Source organism: Panthera leo, chromosome F3 (genome assembly GCF_018350215.1).
Source record: "Panthera leo isolate Ple1 chromosome F3, P.leo_Ple1_pat1.1, whole genome shotgun sequence".
Lineage (NCBI taxonomy): Eukaryota > Metazoa > Chordata > Mammalia > Carnivora > Felidae > Panthera > Panthera leo.
The window spans coordinates 4,439,199-4,458,762 of NC_056696.1; the positions used below are offsets into that span (position 1 = coordinate 4,439,199).

The 19,564-nt window shown below is 40.7% G+C and overlaps 1 protein-coding gene across 2 annotated transcripts in view; it reads left to right on the forward strand.

Moving 5' to 3' along the window:
* Window positions 1-19,564, forward strand: part of SMYD3 (SET and MYND domain containing 3) — a 690,952-nt gene that overhangs the window by 153,385 nt on the left and 518,003 nt on the right. For both annotated transcript variants that reach the window (XM_042924638.1, XM_042924637.1), the window contains exon 2: window positions 7,328-7,391. In XM_042924638.1, the coding sequence (XP_042780572.1) occupies window positions 7,328-7,391 (64 nt within the window). The remainder of the gene's footprint in view (window positions 1-7,327; window positions 7,392-19,564) is intronic.

Genomic DNA, 19,564 nt, shown 5'->3' on the forward strand with positions numbered 1-19,564 from the left:
AAAACCAGCTGTAAGTCACCAGTTCTTTGGTGCCTATTTATTTTTGAGAGGAGGGAGGAGGGGAAGGGGGCAAGGGGGGGGGGGGAAGGGGGGGAGGGAGACACAGAATCCAAAGCAGGCTCCAGGCTCCGAGCTGTCAGCACAGAGCCCGATGTAGGGCTCAAACTCATGAACCATGAGATCGTGACCTAAGTTGAAGTCAGTTGCTGTGCTTTTTTTTTTTTTTTTTTTCCTCCGTAAGTGCTAATATGAGTTTAAATTGCTTGTGTTTTGCCCAGGAAGGTATGGTGCCTGGGGATCATAGATTTTTTTGTTTTCTGAAATAATTGACCATTGCATTTTCTTGTTTTGTACTTTGAATGTTAGAAGTCTGAAATAAAGTGATAAGGGATGTGGAAAAATGAATCCAAACCAATTCTGCTTTTCTGTGTTATGAGTCTGTATTACTTTGACCACATCTGCTACTTTGTACTAAAAGTATTTGAGGAGCACCTGGTTGGCTCAGTTGCTTGAGCGTCCTACTCTGATTTCAACTCAGGTCATATCTAGCACCGCCTTGGGCTTTGCGCTGACAGCAGAGTGCACTTGGGATTCTCTGTCTCCCTCTCTCTGCCCCTCCCCCACTCATTCTCTCTTTCTTGCTCTCTCTTTCTCTCTCTAAAATAAATAAACATTAAAAAAAAACCCCACTATTTGATAGTTAGGTGGACTGTGGATGAGAATCTCTAATTAAAAAAAAAAGCCTTTAGGCCCATACCAACATAATTACCATCTGGAAACAAAAATGGAAGTTTCCTTTTCTGTATTCTTATGAATATTTATGCCAAAGAGAATGCTTTCTGTTTAGCATTTTGCGGTGTATTTTATTTGGTCAGAGTAAAAACAGTTGTACTACCCTTGGAGGGAATAGCATGACTTTTTATTTGGGATAATCTCCTTTTCATAGTGCAGAGTTTCATTTGCTCCAGAAATTTCCATGGGGAAACAGGCAGGTACTTGGGTACATAACACTAACGTTTCTAATGAATCAGGAGTCTGAGATTTTGGAGATGTTTACAAACAAAGATTCTTTAAAGAAATATTATTTCTGTGGTCTCTTTTAAAAATTATATTTAGATTTCGCTTATTTTGGGTTTTGCCTTTTAAACAAATAGAGCTCTTTATTCTAAAACAGTCCATATTCCTCATACTCCACAGAGCATCTTTTGTCCTGATTATGTGAAGAAATATTTTCATAGGAATTGTTACTGGAGAATCTTCCTTAAAACTTGTGTTCAGGCAGGGGTACTCCATCAGACATCCTGCGGTCAGCCCTCTTTTTTTAGCAAGCGTGAGTGGTGCCGGCAGGCTCTATCTGATGAAGTCTGCTCTTTCTCTCAGCTCACATTTCTTCTCAAAGCTCATAGTGATCAGCCTTGAAAAAGGACAAAAGTGTGCAAAAGATTCCTGGGCACGGATCTTTAGCCCAGAAGAGGCTGCAAAGACACACGCTGGGTCCTGGGTTGCTTCAGATTGTACAGGGCTGTGCTCCATCCAGATGAGTGGCTTCGGAGGCTGATGGGGTGGCCGGGCTTCCTTGCGGTGCCCGAACTGCCTGGCCAGCAGTGAGTGTGCGGGTGGCTGTTGAAGGAGAGCTTTGACTGCAAGGGACACCAGGAGACTTCTGAGGGGTGGAGACATATTGCCTGTGTATGAATGTGTTGTGGATGCGTTGTTTTCTCTGCAGAGTTTAAAATGGATTCTGCAGCTGCCAGGGCTGGGGGAAATTTGAATCACTAGGATTTGTTTTCTATATCCTTCCCAGGAAATTTCTTTTCCTTCATCTGGCAACTGCCCATATTATTTTAGGGCAGAGGTTTGTTTGTTTGTTTGTTTTGTATTTTTTAAAATGTTTATTTATTTTTGAAAGAGAGAGAGACAAGGAGTGTGAGTGGGGGAGAGGCAGAGAGAGAGGAAGACACAGAATCGGAAGCAGGTTGTGCTGACAGCTGAGAGCCTGACACGGGGCTCGAACTCACAGACTGGGAGACCATGACCTGAGCCACCCAGGTGCCCCCTAGGGCAGAGTTTTAAACCCTTCGATAGTTTCCCCTCCTGCTGATAACCAAGGACAGAGAGACATTCCCTTAAATATTACCCCAGTTGTTGGGATTTGAAGGAGCCACTTAATCTCATTTCTTCTTTGATTTTTTAGACACAGTGATTTCTCCTGTACCCATATACAACTTCTAGATTTGTATACTGGAGGAACAAGTAATTTTGTTCTGTTTTTATTTCCTTTCTACATTTCCTTTGCCTGTGCTGTTGGAGAAGCTAATTATGTCCCAGCCTTTACTTGGAAGAGAGGACTTGTTTTGCTCCATGAACCACTGTATTTGGGGCACTGAGCTACCTGAGAATTTTCTCCGATTTGACACTGTGTTCTACAGCCTGTCACAGTTTGTATGAATGAGTAATAGGGGATTCCTTGTTGCTTTTTTTGTGGACATAGTTAAAGATAACACTGATTTTGGTGTAAAATAATTTTAATAGCTTTTCCTATTTGGGGTTAGAATGCTATTATTCTCTCTTGAGTGGAGAGGGGAAAAGAGGTAAATTAATCATTTTCTGTTACTGATATGTTGCTAACCTATTTCCTTAGATTACTTTTCATTCAGAAAGTCCATTTGGACTTTGAGCTAATCATTTTGTAAACCGGATGTTTCTGTGATCTGAAAATTCTATATTCATCACATTTCTGTGCCTCTGAGACTACCGTAATTCACCTAAAACGTGTACAACTTTTGTCATCTTCAAATTTAGTTAATATTTGTTACTGGCACAAGAGAAGCAGAATCAAATAATTTCAGTATTGGAAGGAAACTCCTCTAACTCATTCTCCTTTGCAGTGGTGGAATTTGCTTCACAGGATTCTGTTCTCAGCCTGAGCCCGAGAGAGAAGCAGGACCTCTTCCGGGGCTCAGTGGTTGTCTGATCAAACGCACACCACTTTTCTCTTGGATTCATTTGACCTGTTTTTGAAACTTGAGAACTTGTTATTCGATATGTAACCCTGAACATTTAAATAACTCATGTTAAGGAATTTCTTCCACCCATCAAAACAACAATTAAATTATTTAGGTACTTAGAGTAATCTTGCTATTCACTTTGCCAGCATTCTGTGAAAATTCATGAAAGCCTGTGGTTGGTAGCTATGGGAGGGAGAGGACACAGTTTTGCTTGCTAACCTGTTCATCGCTGATCTTCTGAGGTAGCTTGATTCTGCCCATTAATTTTTAAAATCAAGAAGAAACACCTCATATAGCTGGGGCTTTATATTTGCAAGTAACAGAAATTGCCTTTTTTTAAAGTTTATTTATTTATCTTGAGAGACAGAGAGAGCAAGTTGGGGAGGGGCAGAGAGAGAAGGAGAGAGAGAGAGTGTTAAGCAGGCTCCACACTGTCAGCACAGAGCCCGATTTGGGACTAGGACTCATGAACTGTGAGATCCTGACCTGAGCCAAAGTGGATGGCTTAACTGACTGAGCCCCCCAGGCATCCCACCTCTGAATAACTTACACCAGAAAAGGAGGAGGAGGGAAAATCTGAGAAGTCGGGTCTGAGGAGGGCAGCACTCAGGGGAGTCCCAGTGACTTCCTCCTCTGGAAGATTCTTGCAGAAAGCATCCTGTCCCAGTTTTGGCTCCCATTGTCACATTGGCTGGACACACTGGGCGTCTTTTTGCCGCTTGGGGCTTCTTCTGTTTTCAGGCTTATTGGAGGCCCTGTGGCCTTCTTGGTTTTCTCCCACAAATACACTGACTTAAGTCTCAGAGCTGTTAGTGGTTTCCTCTGCCCAGTCACGTTTTGTGATGTTTTCCTGGGTGGCGAGTAATACTCAGGTTTGTTCTCTAACTCGTGCTGTCATTTTGTTAATGGGGAGAGTTAAGGAGATTAGAAAATTATGTCACTGCTACCGTTCCTTCAGAATTTTCTCTTGTCTGTTTTTCAATCTATTGAATCTTGAGTTCCATTCCATTTTGTTTTCAGTATTATTTGTTTGGAAACTTTCTCTTAAGTGATTTTGCAAGAAATTTGTTGATGTTATTTGTGCCTCTGGTTTTGCTCGTCCTCTTAGATCACTGTGTTCTATTTCGTATGTTGTATAATTTCCTGCTGATGCTGTCCTTAGTTTTCTGTTATTTTTAAAGTCTTGACTTACATGTTTAGCTCATTTATTTTCAGTTTTTTTAACATAAATATTTAAAGTTATAAATGTTCCTGTAAGTAGTGTGTTCATTTTATCTCAGAAGTTTTGATATTTTTCCATTATTTAATCAATTTTTGGGATGCCTGGCTGGTTCAGTAGAACATGTGACTCTTGATTTCAAGGGGAGTTCCATCCCCTATGACTTGGGTGTAGAACCTACTTAAAAAAAAAAGTGTGTGTGTTTGTGTGTGTGTATACTCTAATTTCATTATGATTCTTTGATCCTTGAATTCTGTAAAAGCATGCTTTTAAATATTCATGCATATGATATTTCACTGGGTTTGTTTTTGTTACTGATTTCTAATTTAATTCCCTTATGGTTGGAGAAGATGATCTATATGATATTGATTCTTTGGGATTTTTGAGATTTGCTTTGCGGTTTATAAATGGTCAGTGGGTGCTGAACAGGAATATGTGAATGCACATTCATATAACAGGGATAAGGGTCTGTGTATTGCCTGAGATCGAATAAATTATTGAGCCCCTATTCTTTAAAAAAATTTTTTTTAATGTTTATTTATTTTAAAGGAGAGAGAGACAGTGTGTGAATGGGGGTGGGACTTAACCAACAGAGCCACCCAGGTGCCCTGAACCCCTGTTCTTTATGTGCTTGGTTTTGAATTCCTGAAAAAGACTTTGTATCTTTTTATAGCAATAACTAATACTTATATGGTGTTTACTATATTCCAGGCACTATTTTAAGGGCCTTACATGTATTAACTTATTGTGTCGGTCATTTTTCCCTGAGATCTGTTTCTTGTACTTCATATATTTTGAGACTGGGTACATTTGTCACTAGGTACCTAACACCTGGTGACTGGAGTCTCTTATCATTGAGTATTTACCTTATTTATCTCTAACAAGATCTTTAACTGTAAAGTGCTTTCCCCCCTGAAATTGATGTAATTACATAGGCTTTTCCTTTAGTTAATATTTGCTTGGCATATCCATTTCATCCTCCTTTGTGGGTCCTTTTATTTGATGTGTGTCTCTTAACAGCTTATGGGTAGATTTTGGTTTTATCCAGTTTTACCCAAGAGCAGTAGTCCAGTGTGATAGTCATAGTAAGAGCTTGAAGGCCAGGTTGCTGGGGTTTGCATTGTTGCCTGGGATGTTGATATGTGACAGCCACAATTCTATACTTGGGGATGGCAGGCATTTTGGCTTCCCTTTATTTAGATTTTAACCTCTGCCCTTGTTTTATGCTCCATATCTGACCCTTGCTGTCCCAGAGGTAAGTACCTGGTATATTTAGGTTGTGATTCTCTTTAGGATTTTGTTTTTACCCTTTCAGTATCACCTGCCATGCACTTTATGGTGTGTCTTCTTAGTTTGGACTATGTTTTTTTTATCTTTTGAAAAATGTATTGGTGTATCCCCAAAGTAGTCATAATAAGACTGTTTACTTATAGGACTATTTGAAATTAAGTATAAACTATAGATGTAAAAATCTTTGAATAGTACCAGGACCATTAGAAGTGCTTGGAAGGATTTGTTTTTGTTTTGTCGTTGATATTAAAATTACAGTTTGACTTTTTAATGCTCTTGGCTGCCCTGAAAGTATCCACATTCCTTCCTGCCTTTTATTTGTCACTATTAATTTTATCATCAGGTTCATTTATTTTTTATTTTATAATTCAACCTTTTCTTCATCTTTGCTTTTTTCTTATGCAGGTGATTTGGGGGAGATGTAACTTTGGAGCATCTCAATTCAGCATGTCTAAAGTAGTAATTGGATTTAGTGGAATTTTAAAATCATTTTCCAGAGGAGGATATTCATAATTAAACTATATGATAGGTTAAGACGTATACAATTTTTTTTATATTTGAAGAGTATAGGATACTTCCATTCCAAGTAGTTACGGGGACTGAATTCTCTATTTCAAATGGAGAGATTAAAATCTCTGTGAAGTAAAACTTCCGGTTTCAGTGGGAATCTCTGATTTTAACTGATTTTTTTTTTATTAAAAAGGACATTAGTGGTGGTGATGGTTGCACATCAAATGAATATACTTAATGCCATTTGCTAAAAAACAAAATTCAACTGAGTAAACTTTAAAGATCTTATTGGCTTTATTCAGTAGTTCATGAATTGGGTGGGATCCAATGTAGCAGACAGAAAGTAGCCCTGAGATACTGTACAAAATGAAAGACTTCTGTGGGCAGAAGAGAGCAGTTACAGTAGGTGAAAAAATGAGTTGGTTACTGCAAGATCGCTTTCATCAGGGGAGAGCAGTGGTCTATCAAGCAGATTACCTAACTAGTAATCTCTGATAGACTGGTTTAAGAATCCACTTTTGGGGGAGTCAAAACTATAGTTAAGTCTCAAACATGATATAGTGCTAAGCATAAGTGACTCCATTTTGTGCCTCAAATTATCTTTTTTTTTTTTTAATGTTTGTTTATTTGAGAGAAAGAGAGAGAGAGAGAGAGAGAGCAGGTGTGGGAGGGACAGAGAGAGAGGGGAGCAGAGGATATGAACTGGGCTGTCAGCCCAGGTGGGGCTTGATCTTGCGAACCTGGAGATCATGACCTGAGCCAAAGTCAGGCACTTAACTGACTGAGCCACCCAGGCGCCCCTTGAATTATCTTTTTAACACACTGAACTATACACGTAAAAATGTTTAATGTGTAAATTTTATATTATATACATTTCACCACTATTTTATTTTATTTATTTTTTTAATTTTTTTTAATGTTTATTTATTTTTGAGAGAGAGAGAGAGACAGAGTGCAAGTGGGGGAGGGGCAGAGAGAGAGGGAGACACAGAATCTGAAACAGGCTCCAGGCTCTGAGCTGTCAGCACAGAGCCCGACGCGGGGCTCGAACCCACGAACCGTGAGATCATGACCTGAGCCGAAGTCGGACACTTAACCGACTGACCCACCCAGGCGCCCCTCACCACTATTTTAAAAAAGAGTTATTACTATGTCCGTATCTCACATTGAGGATGAAAGATGATGTCCATCAGTGTGAAAATCTCAGTCTTAAGGGACCATACAAATGGGGTGAGCAGAACCTATCGGTGTCACTCATTTCCTAATGGGAATTTTTTTTTTTTTTTTTTTTTTTAAACAGGAAGGAAAAACTGATGCGATGCTCTCAATGCCGAGTTGCCAAATACTGCAGTGCCAAGTGCCAGGTAAGAATGCTCCGCTGTATGTAAATCATACCTTAAATTCTCTGCCCTTTTTTTTTTTTTTTTTAATAATTTTTACAAAAAATCTTCATTTATTTTTGAGAGAGAGAGAGGGGTGGGGGAGGAACACAGAGAGAGACACAGATCTGAAGCAGGCTCCAGAGTCTGAGCTGTCAGCACAGAGCCTGACCTGGGGCTGGAACTCATGAACCGGGAGTTCATGACCTGAGCTGAAGTCGGATGCTCAACAGACTGAGCCACCCAGGCGCCCCTTTAGTTCTCTGCTCTTAAAATTGTGCTCTGTGATGCCTGTTGGCCTGTTTCTGTTTCTTTACAATCTTTGATTTATTTTAACTTATTTCCCTTCAATTTAAAAATTAATAGTTGTGTATGGTAAAAAATCATATATATATATATGATATCTCTCTATATACACTAAATACATAGTACACATACATCACACACAAATATTCACTCCTATCTCCTTGTCCTCCTGATCTCAATCCCAGTGCCCAGAGATAATCACTGTTAAGTTTCTTGTGTGCTTCGCTGCATTTTCTCACGCAAGCACATTCATATATTTATATTCTTTGTTAAAAAAAAAACAGATATGGGTTACTCTTGTATACCTTCATTCTCCTTTTTGTTTTATCATCTGTCTAGAGGAACTTTTGGTACCATCCCATTGATTCCCTTATATGAATGCACCATGGTCATAATTTCCTCAGTAAGGAATGCTTACATTATTTTCGATATTTGGTGTTGCCAGTAATGGACCAGGCATCTTTTTTGTGCACATTTCTGCTCACTTCCACAAATTAGTTGTAGGATAAGTTCTTCCCAGTTGTATTGATTAGTAAAAGGATATATGATTTTGGATTTTTATTTTTATTTTTTTTTTTAACGTTTATTTATTTTTGAGACAGAGAGAGACAGAGCATGAACAGGGGAGGAGCAGAGAGAGAGGGAGACACAGAATCTGAAACAGGCCCCAGGCTCTGAGCTGTCAGCACAGAGCCCGACGCGGGGCTCGAACTCACGGACCGTGAGATCGTGACCTGAGCCGAAGTCGGACGCTTAACCGACCGAGCCACCCAGGCGCCCCAGATTTTGGATTTTTAAAGATAGTGCCAAATTGCCTTCCTAGAGTTTAATTTACAGCAACTGACAGTCTATGAGAATACCGCCGTTCATGGCTTTGAAATTCTTTACAGGATGTATAATTAACATTCAACATAACCTTTTCTTCTAACCTTATGATTAATCATTTCATAAGAAATGTAATTATGCTGTAATGAATTGCATCATAATAAAAAGTCTAATTGGAGGTTTTGTGTCTGAGTCCCTTGCTCTCAACCAGAACGTCTCACACACACGTGAGTGGACACACACACACACACACACACACACACGCACCCAGAGTTCCTCTTTTCCTTTTTAAGCCATGCTTAAAGCCATGCTTATCTCAGGAATTTTTGTTCTATCATTCTGATTAGATATAGTTTTCTGTTTCCTATCGTATTCACATTTTTTCCTGGCTTTTGTTGCGTTCTATCGTCAAGGAACACAAAACAAAAAATACAAAAATAGAAGGTTAGAAGTAAAACTTCCTTAATAAAAATAGGGAATGTAAAAACCAGTTGGATTATTTTCACTTCATTTGTAAAGCAAAAATTCTGTCACAGTTAGAAAGCTACCAGATTTATGTAAGATCGTTAGCAATAATAATAACAAAAACCAAAAAAATGAAACAGGGCTGTGCTTTTTTTCTGCAAGATAAATTTTAGATAGACTGTGTTGTAGTGATGTTATCGAGCTTATTCATGTGAAACTGAGCTACGTTTCAGGAAACTTTAAGTTAAGAAGACTATACTCTATATAGAACTGACGGACTACATGTTACTTGACACAAACCTTCTGATGAACTTCCTTTCTGATCTCAATGACCTAAACATTTACTTTTATTTCCCCCGTTTTTATGAATGTTTTTTTTTTTTCTCTCCAATGCTACTTCCTCCTTTTGTAGTACACTCAAAGAAAAAAATCCATTATCTGATTAGAATGAGTAGAGGGAGTTTGGTGGGTGGGTGTGTCATTTTGATTCATTATAGTGCATGTACTTTTACCACATATATTAGCTGTTTACTGTAGCATCAATAATAATGTCATCGTCAGATATACTGTCGAAAGTAATGGGAAAAGAGCTAGTGAGGTGAAAGATATCCTATATAAGCCAGCTAGTGCATGTGCTTGTATGTGTGTGGGGGATGGGGTGTATGCAGAGGTGGGTGGGAGTCAAAGATTGGCTGGAACATATGCATTTAAACTGCTCTGTTTAGCTCACCCTTCAGGTACAGAATTAAATGTTGTAATTATTGTGGATTCCTACAAAGCAGCACAAAATTAAACTGACAAACTGAACTAGGAACAGTAATGAACAGGAGGCAGACGCCCTCGGAATGGAAATTGATATGGAGGACGTGAATTTGTAGCATAAAATCTATAATGTATTTACCCTGGAGGGACATAACTTTGCTTCATTAGCTTAGCATTTGATGTGTGGGGCCATGGCGCCCACGAGTTGTCTGAGAGAAGCTATTGAGGCATTCTAAGGTCTCATGTCCCTGGTGCCCATGAGGATGCTTTCAGTGTCGTTGATTTTCACATTTCATCTTTCAACCGAAAAGTGAAGTAACAAGAGTGGATGTTTCCTCCAGCTTCCTTCCCCATTCCTACTTCCATCTTCCAGAGGTAATCTCTGTATGTTTGTTTTGTGAGTGGAGGATACACACTAAGCTGTCAGTCTGCACTTTGTCTATAGTGTACATATACACGTATGCATTGACTGCTGTGTTCAGGACTGTTTCTGATCCTGGCCAGAGTATCTTGTCATCAGGGGCCTTGTATTCCTCTGTGTCTGCCGTATTATGATGTGCCATATGATGCAATAGAGGGCTTATCTGTGGGAACCAGTCTTATTTCTATACTGTCATAACCAGAACATCACAGAGGATTTTGAGGTCAAAGAGGACGAGCGGGCTAAGTTTTCTTTTAAAAAAGCATGCTCAAAATTTGTAATATTGTTAAAAAGTACACCAATTTCAAGTAAATTCACCAATTATTATTTTACCTCTGCTGGATTTAATTTGATTCATAGATGTACATTTCTAATTGAAATAATTGCTGAATAAAATAAGCAGGGATACTGTATCAGACTGCAGTTTATATACTTTTAAAAGTACTATATTAGCAGAGAGAGTCTCTATTTTATGTTAATAATTATAGACCTGTTTAACAATGTTAATCTTATTTGTGGGTTTACATTTTATGCTTAGTTACAGCATGATTTGATTCATTTTTGATGAATCTCACGTTAGTCAACATTTAACAGCGTGATTTAAAAATTTTTTTTGAATGTTTTACTTATTTTTGAGAGAGAGGGAGAGAGACAGAGTATGAGCAGGGGAGGGGCGGAGAGAGAGGGAGACACAGAATCCATGAAGCAGGCTCCAGGCTCTGAGCCGTCAGCACAGAGACCGACATAAGGCTCGAACCCATGAACCATGAGATCATGACCTGCGCCGAAGTCAGATGCTTAGCTGACTGAGCCACCCAGGCACCCCTTAACAGGGTGATTTAATAAGTTGGAGTCTAGAATATTACACTCACTACTGGTAATAATGAAGAAAGCCAAGCCCTTAGTTTATTTCACAAATAGTTCTGTGCACTGGAACTGTGCACTGGAATAGTTCAGTGCACAGGACGTGCACTGAGTGTTCTAGAGAAGTTGGCTTCATATCTAATTGTAAATAAAAAGAGGAAACTCTATAAGGTTGAAATTATTTGTTCTTATTTAAGTTTTTGACTTCTACAAATGTCTGGGGCCCTAAGCTGGTCTTTGCTCACTTTTCGTTGACTTGCTGGGTGATCCCATCCCCTTCCGCAATGTCAGTCGGCATCTGTATATTAATCTTCCTTGAAACTCCCATCTCCAGCTTCAGCCACCAGCCCCATACCTTACCTGGTACGTCTACTTTGATGGTGCACCCATATCTCAAATGCCCTATAGCTGGACCTGAGTGCACTTTCTTCGCTCAAACCTGCTTTTCTAGCCTCAGTGAGTTATTTCACCAAGCACCCAGCAGGCTGAGCGTTCAGGGTGTCACTGTCTTTGGCTCATATCCTTTCTTGGCCCCATGCCCAGTTAATCACCCTGTCCTGCTGATTTTACCACCTGAAGATCTAACTTGGCTCGCTTCTCTCTAGCTTCTCTACCACCACTTGTGTGCATGTCACTGTCAGCTCCCTCCTAAGTTGATTGCAGCCTCTGTGCTCCTGCCAGCTCTTTTTCTGTTTTCCACCCCGGAGCCAGAGTGACTGTTTTATTTCAGAGCGTAAGCATGATCTGTCACCCACCAGCAGAAAGCCCTGGCTGCTTCCTCAGGATGAAATTCAACTTTGTGGACTTGGCTACGCTTTTACTTCTGGGCCTTTGGATATATGAGTCCTTGGGCTTGGACCCAGACCTGCCCCCTATCTGCTGAACTCCTAGTACTTATCCTTTATGACCCAGGTTAAATGTCACTCCCTTCTTTCCTAAACTCCCGAGACCAGTTTGTGTCTCTCCTTTTTCACACAGAAATTATCTTAATTATTGGTTTAATTGCCTGTTTCTGCAGTTAGAAGGCCAGGTTCACTGTGGGGTGGGGGTGCTCCCTGCATTGTACTCTGCTGTACATGGAGTGTAAGTGGTCGAGCGAATGAATGAATACATTCATGAGTGATACTTGTTGGTTCAAATTAGATTTTAAAACGTTACGTTATCTTTAATCTGTCCATAGTAATATCTCTTTACTTTCTTAGTTGTGATACAGTTGACGTATAACATTGTGTTAGTTGTAGGTGTACAATGTAATGAGGTGATCTATGTGTCTATTGTGAAGTGAACATCACAGTAAGTTTAGTTCACACCTATCATCATACATAATTATAATCTTTTTTATTGTGATGAGAACTTTTAAGATTTACCATCTTATCAAGTTTTAAATATACAATGCAGTAATTATTAGCTATAGTCATCACCCTGTATACTACATGTTTGTACATTTTGACCACTTGCACTCATTTCCGTTACCCTGCACTCCCTGCCTCTGGCAACCACCTATCTGTTCTCTGTATCTGAGTTTGGTTCTTTTTAGATTCTACATATAAGTGAGATGGGGAAATACTTCTTGAGCCGTCTATGTAGACATTATTGATTCACCTCCTGCTCTGGTAGGTGAGGGAATTTAGCTCACCTACATCAGCACCTACTTCCTCTCCCTCTTCTTACATAATTGTCTGAGAACCTTCCATTCATCCAAAGTTTATCCAGTAGATACTTATTGAGTAGTTACTAGCTAGTCATTCTGGGTGTTGGGGTGGTGGGCAATTAGCAGTGACAAGTAAACATGATCCTGGCTTTCATAAAGTTCATATTATAGAGCGAGGAGACGAGAATACCAAATACCCACAATTAGATGAGTGAATATGATTTGGGTGAGTCCGAGCTCCCCTTTGAATAGGTAATTACAGAAGGACTTCCTGTAGAGGTGGCATTTGACCTGGGGTCTAATTGACAACAAAAGTAGCCAGCCATGGAAAGATCTAGAACAGATTTTTTTTACATAAAAGGAACAGCAGATGTAAAGGAACTGAAGGAGGAACAAACTTCTCATGTTAGAGGAATAAAAAGGAGTTGGATAACGGTGGATAGACTTTGCGTCTGTCCAAACCCATAGAATGTACAACATCAAGTGTGAACTTGAATGTTCACTATGGACTTTGAGTGATAATGATGTGTCACTGTAGGTTCATCCGTTGTAACAAATGCGCCATCTGGTGAGGATGTTGATAATATGTGCGGTGGTAGGAGGTGAATGGGCAGCCTCTGTACTGTCCTCTCAGTTTTGCTGTGAGCCTGAAACTGCTCTAAAAAAATTAAATCTTAAAAAAATACAGAAAAGAAAAGCAGCTGGATGTGAGGCTAGTGAGTTAAGATTTGAAGGACTTGATTATGGTTTTACCTATTGATTTCCTTAGCAAATACTAGTGTCAACACCAGAGTCAGTCCATCTTCCTTCCTTCCTTCCTTCCTTCCTTCCTTCCTTCCTTCCTTCTATCTTTGTTTATTTTGAGAGAGAGAGAGAGAGAGAGAGAGAGAGAGCGCGCGCGCGCGCATGTGAGTGTGAATGGGGGAGGGGCAGAGAGAGAGGGAGAGAGATAATCCCAAGCAGGCTCTTGTCAGCTCAGAGCCTGACACAGGGCTTGATTTCAGGAACCAAGAGATCATGACCTGAGCCAAAATCAAGAGTCAGATGCTTAACTGACTGAGCCTCTGGGGACCCCAACATCAGGACTTTCCTTCCTTCCTTCCTTCCTTCCTTCCATCTCTCCTCTTTTCTCTTTTCTTCTCTTCTCTTCTCTTCTCTTCTCTTCTCTTTTCTTTTCTTTCTTCCTTCCTATCTATCTATCTTTGTCTTTCTCTCTTTGATGTTTATTTATTTTGAGGGGGGAGAGAGAGAGAGCGAGTGAGCGCAGGTATGAGTGGGGGAGAGGCAGAGAGAGGAAGAGAGAGATTCCCAGGCAGGTTCTGTGCTATCAGCACAGAGCCCGATGTGCTCTGTCCCACGAACTGTGAGATTATGACCTGAGCCGAAATCAAGAGTTAGATACTTAACTGACTGAGCCACCCAGGCCTCAACACCAGGACTTTTCTAGGCTCTGGTACAATAGTATTAAAAAAGACACGGAAAGCCCTTGCCCAGTGAAGCTTACATTTTCCAGGTGAGACGTATAGTAAGTTAATAAAGCAATATATAATATTACCTTTATATTATAAAATAAAGAAGGTAAGAGAAAATGATAGCGATTGGGAGACTGTTTTGTGTGTGTGTATGTGTGTACACATACATATATACATATAGTGTAAACATATCTATACATCAAATAGATTTTGAGAGAGAGAGAGAGATATACCTATACAGTTTATAAGGAGATCTGTCTATTTGTCTGCCTGCCGATCTATAATCTGTCTATCCATCTGTCGATCTAAAACCTGTCAGGAGTGGCATTTGAGTCAAGTCCTGAAAGAAGTAATCAGGACATGCCAAGATTAGGAGAGAGTTTCAGGCTGGATGCACATCAAATGTAAAAGCAGGAGTGAATATGCTGTGTTCAGGGAAGGACAAGAAGACCAGAGGTTGGACCAGAGGAGGCGACACAGAGAGTTGTAGGAGATAAGACTGGAGAGATGAGAGGTTCCAGGTTATGATAAGTCCTTTATATGCTATGGTTAAAAAATACACATTTTGTTCTGTATGTGATGGGCTGCTACTGTAGGGTTCTAAGGGGGGGAAGGAGGATCAATATTATGGTGTGACTAAGATTTTAAAGGAAACTTTCTGACTGCTGTGGGGATAGGTTATAGGGTAAAGGTAGGGAATGGAAAAACTGTCAGTAGGTTATTACAGTAGTCTGGTCACCGTATGATGGTGGCTAGGACTGTAGTAATGGCAGCAAAGAGGATCAGTCAGATTTGGGGTATCTTTTGAAGGAAGCACTGACTGAATTTGCTCATGCATGCATGCAGTCATTCATTCATTCATTCATTCAAATTGAGAACTCAGTATATGCAAGGCACTGATCTAGTCAAAAGCTTGGATGGTTTCAGGTAGAGTGGTAGCAGTGAGGTGGTAATGATTGGATTTGAGACATATTTTGAAGGTGTAGGTGAAAGTTTGCCAATAGGTTCGATGTCAGAAGTGAGGCAGAAAGAATAGTAACAGGTGACTTCTAAGTTTCCAGCCTGAGCAACTTCGGATGAATGGTGGTGCTGTTTTGTGACTTACGGAAATCTGAGGGAAGAGCTGGTTCAGAGAGAAGTCTAGCCTACAGGTTTTGAGTTTGTGCCTGTTGAACACACGTGGCGATGTTGAATAGGCAGCTGGTATGCTTGTGTGGCACTCAGAGGAGGGGCTGAAAAAAATAGAACGGGAATGAATATAGGCTAGAGAGGGAGAGAAGAATCAAGAAAGACTCCTTGGTTTTTGGCTTTAGTAACTGGTGAGATGATGACCCCATTTATGACATGGGGAAGACTGTATAAGAGACTCAGGTGGGGAAAATCTGCTTCGGCCATGTTGGTTTGGGATTAACTGTTATAATCTGTTAGGCTCAATTTCCCCTTCTTGCATTTATAACTTTAAACAATATGGGCAAGCCTTTATTTATGTTTAATCAAGTATAGTAGTGTCCCCTTATCTGTGGTTTCCCTTTCTATATTTCAGCCGCAGCTCAGAAATACTAAATGGAAACTTCCAGAGGTAAACAGGTCATCAGTTTTAAACTGCATACTGTTCTGAGTGGTGTGGTGAAATCTCACGCTGTCCCAGCTGTTTTACTCCGTCCCACGTGGGACGTGAATCATCTCTTTGTCCAGCGGGTTCACATTGTCTACACTACCTGCCTGTTGGTCACATATAGAGGGTTTGGTGCCATCCACAGTTTCAGGCATCCACTGGAGTCTTGTAATGATCCCCCCTGGGTAAGGGGGATTTACTGTATAGATAGTATCTCTCGATTCCCTACTTTCAGAGGTTAAGATATTAGTATTCCCACTCATCCCTCTGTCTCTTATCATTCTGTGTCCAATAACTTGCCACCTATACCTTCACTTTTGTCAAGACTAATATTTATATTCTGTTCTGGGACACAAAATTAAGTCCTATCTATTAATTGATTCTAAAAGTTCAAAATCCATAAGCACTTATAATAAGTGATTTTGAAAATACCACTGTATAGATTCATATTCAGTGAAGTTTCATTCAAAGACCCACAGATTGATAATCTGACTGAAATTATATGGAAATGCAGAACACTTAAACTGAGTCCTTTATGTAAAAGGAGAGCAAAGTTGGAGGATTTAGACCACCTGACTTGGAGACGTAATCTAAAGCCACAGTTATGAAGAGAATATAGTACTAGCATTAGGATTGATGTATAGAGCAACGAATAGAGTCCAGAAATAGACGCCGTTCTGTTTTCTTTCATCTGATAGTCAGGTGCAGTCACAAGATGGAAAGCAGAAGCTCAGGAAAACAAAGTTTCTTATACTCCTAGGCCCTAGAACAGGAGGCATGGATTGCCATACAGGGCCACATGTAGAACCCTCACAGTAGTCAGAGGGAAGGTGGGAGCAGGGGGAAGCTGAGGCTGGAGCCTTTATTAGGGTTTCTGTGGGAAAGGCAAAGCAGAGCAGGCCAAACCAGTTAGGACTGCCTAGTTTGTGTAATTCCTGAGGGTTTTGGATTATAGGCATGGTCTCTAGTTGCCTGGTACTTGGGTCTACTTACTCTAGGACTTTAGCAGAGAGCCAAGGTAGGGCTCTGGATTGGTTAGTTTGCATGTTATAGGCACACCCCCTGCTGAGCTCTTTGCTTTTCTAGGAATTGGCTAAGGAGTTGTGTCCATAACTTATTTAAAATGTTCACCACTTGGGGCTCCTGGGTGGCTCAGTTGGTTAAGTGTCCGATTTCGGCTCAGGTCACGATCTCGCGGTTGATTGGTTTGAGCCCCACGTTGTGCTCTGTGCTGACAGCTCGGAGCCTGGAGTCTGGAGCCTATTTCAGATTCTGTCTCCCTCTGTCTGTGTCCCCTGCTCGTGCTCTGTCTCTCAAAAGTAAAGAAATGTTAAAAAAAAAAAAAAAGTTTCTGACTCTTGACTTTGGCTCAGGTCATGATCTCGTGGTTTGTAAGTTTGAGCCCATGTGGGGCTCCGTGGTGAGCGTGGAACCTGCTTGGGATTCTTTCTCTCCCTCTCTTGCTGTGCCTCTCTCCCACCCATGTGCACTCTCTCTTTCTCTCAAATAAATAAATAAACAAACAGTAAAAAAACAGAAAATGCAACTTAGTAAGGTAGCACAGTAAAATGGGTTTGATTTGAATGGGTTTGAACTTCAGTAAGATATACAGCAAAGAATACTCAACATCATTAGTCATCAGAAAAATGAAAGTTAAAACCCCATTGGGATACCTTTACATACCCATTAGACTAAAATGCAGAATGCTGACTACACCGAGTGCAGACCGGGTTGTGGATACCTCATAGTCCGCTGGTGGGAGTGTAAATATAGAACTGCTTTGGGAAAGTTTGGTAGTTTCTAAAAATGTTAAGTGTACACTCACCACATAAACCTGCAGCTCTGCTCCTAGGTGGAACATGCACACACATGCACATGCACACATACATGCGTGCACACACACACACGCACACACACACACTGCATATACACACAACTAGCCATAAGAAAGAACCAACTACTGCTACCTGAGGCAACATGAGTGAATCTCAGAAACGTTACATGGAGGGAATAAAGCCAGACCGAAGGACGTAGTGCTGTTCTGGAGTTGGCACAGCTCGTGTATAATGATGGCGACCAGGTCACCGCTTACTCGGGTTGGAGGGCTCGGATGGAAAGGGAGACAAAGGAACTTTGGGGGGTAATGACAGTCTCTGTCTTAACTTTGGTGTTGTTACAAGGATGTGTGTATATGTCAGAACTCATCAAGCTACACTCTTGAAATTGGTACATTTTATTGTAAATTAGTGCTCCATAAATTGTTTTAAAAATACCACTTACCGCAGAGCCTTGAAGTGTGCCGAGGTATCATTTCCTCCTCTGTAATAAGGGCTCACAGCCTTTACGCCACTTGAAGAATGAGGTGGCTGCGGAGGCGGCCGTCGTAGGAGGGTGAGTGTGGGGCGGGAAGACCCAGTAGAAGTTCTGATCTCTGCATCAGAAACAGGAGCGTCAGATGCAGCTAGATTCTCGACTCTGACCCTCCTGTGCTTCCTCACAGTCATTCCAATAGCAAGGAGGTATTTTGACACTGTTTGGTATAAGACTTTTGGGTAAGTCTCTCTTTTTCGGCTACTTTCAATCCCCTTCTGTGCCTGGCATTTACTCTTGCTGCCAGGTCCCAGCTGGAGTTCTCCCTGGCAGGTGGCTGCCTTCTCAGAAAAGACTCGGAAGGTAACTGCCCTTTGAGGCGGCCTCCGCTGCCCTGTTTCTGCAGCCTGTCTTACCCCTGGTTTCTGACTTGTAGAAAGGACGTTAAACTCCTCATTCGTTGATGGCTCTTCTAATCCACTTTGGGAGTTAAAAACCTGATGCTTACTTGGGCTGGGGAGACAAAATATATGTGCTCCATTGCCATGTTCAGCTAGAACACAGTGCTGACGTTCGGGTTAGCGTGGAAGTTCCTTTCACAGAAGATCGGAAGTGTGTAGAGGTGAGTGAATTATTTTGCCTTTCTAGATAAAATATGTCACGTAGGCCATTCCATCCTGATCTGACCTCTCACTAAATCAGAGGTTGGCAGACTTTTTATTTTGTAGTGGTCCAGGTGATAAATATTTTAGGCTTTGTGGGCCGTAGATTTCTTGTCATAACTATTCAACTCTGCCGTCATAGTGTGAAATGAGGGAGTATAAACTGTGAATGTGGCTGTGTTTCAGTAAAACTTTACAAAAGCAGGTGGCAGAATGGATTTGACCTGAATTCTGCACTAGATGATGGCTGACTGACTTTGGGGCACTAATATTATTAACTGTTCCTCAGTTAATCAGGAAACTGTAATTTCTATTTTCCCGAGAAATAATACTTGTTGTTTCTTTTGTCAGCTTGATGCCCTACGACCATTCTCCTACCCTACTCCATCTTTATATTTGGCCCTATCTAATTTGATTAAGCCTAGTGGGAAGGTCTAGATTTGATATAGCACTCAGTAAGCTTTTAAGGTGATAAGTCTAACGTCTATCACTAGGTCTCTCTTGTGCTGTAAGGAGATTTTATGCAAGATTTTAATCAATACCTGTCAGTCAGCTGTAGCTTGTTAGACACCTGGCTTAGCTTTCTGGTTTTCCTTTTCCAGAATCCAGCTTTGATCTTCATGTATCTATCAACCTGCAGTTCAATACTAGACTACTTTTGAGGCATGAAGATAGAGATATTGTTTATTTGCTATTAAATGGTCTGTAAGTGATTGGAAAACTGTTGGGTCTCTTTTCCTTCCTGCAAGTTGCAGGGCAACTCAGGTATTCTCTAAGTTTTGCTTATAGGAAATCTCTGTAAATA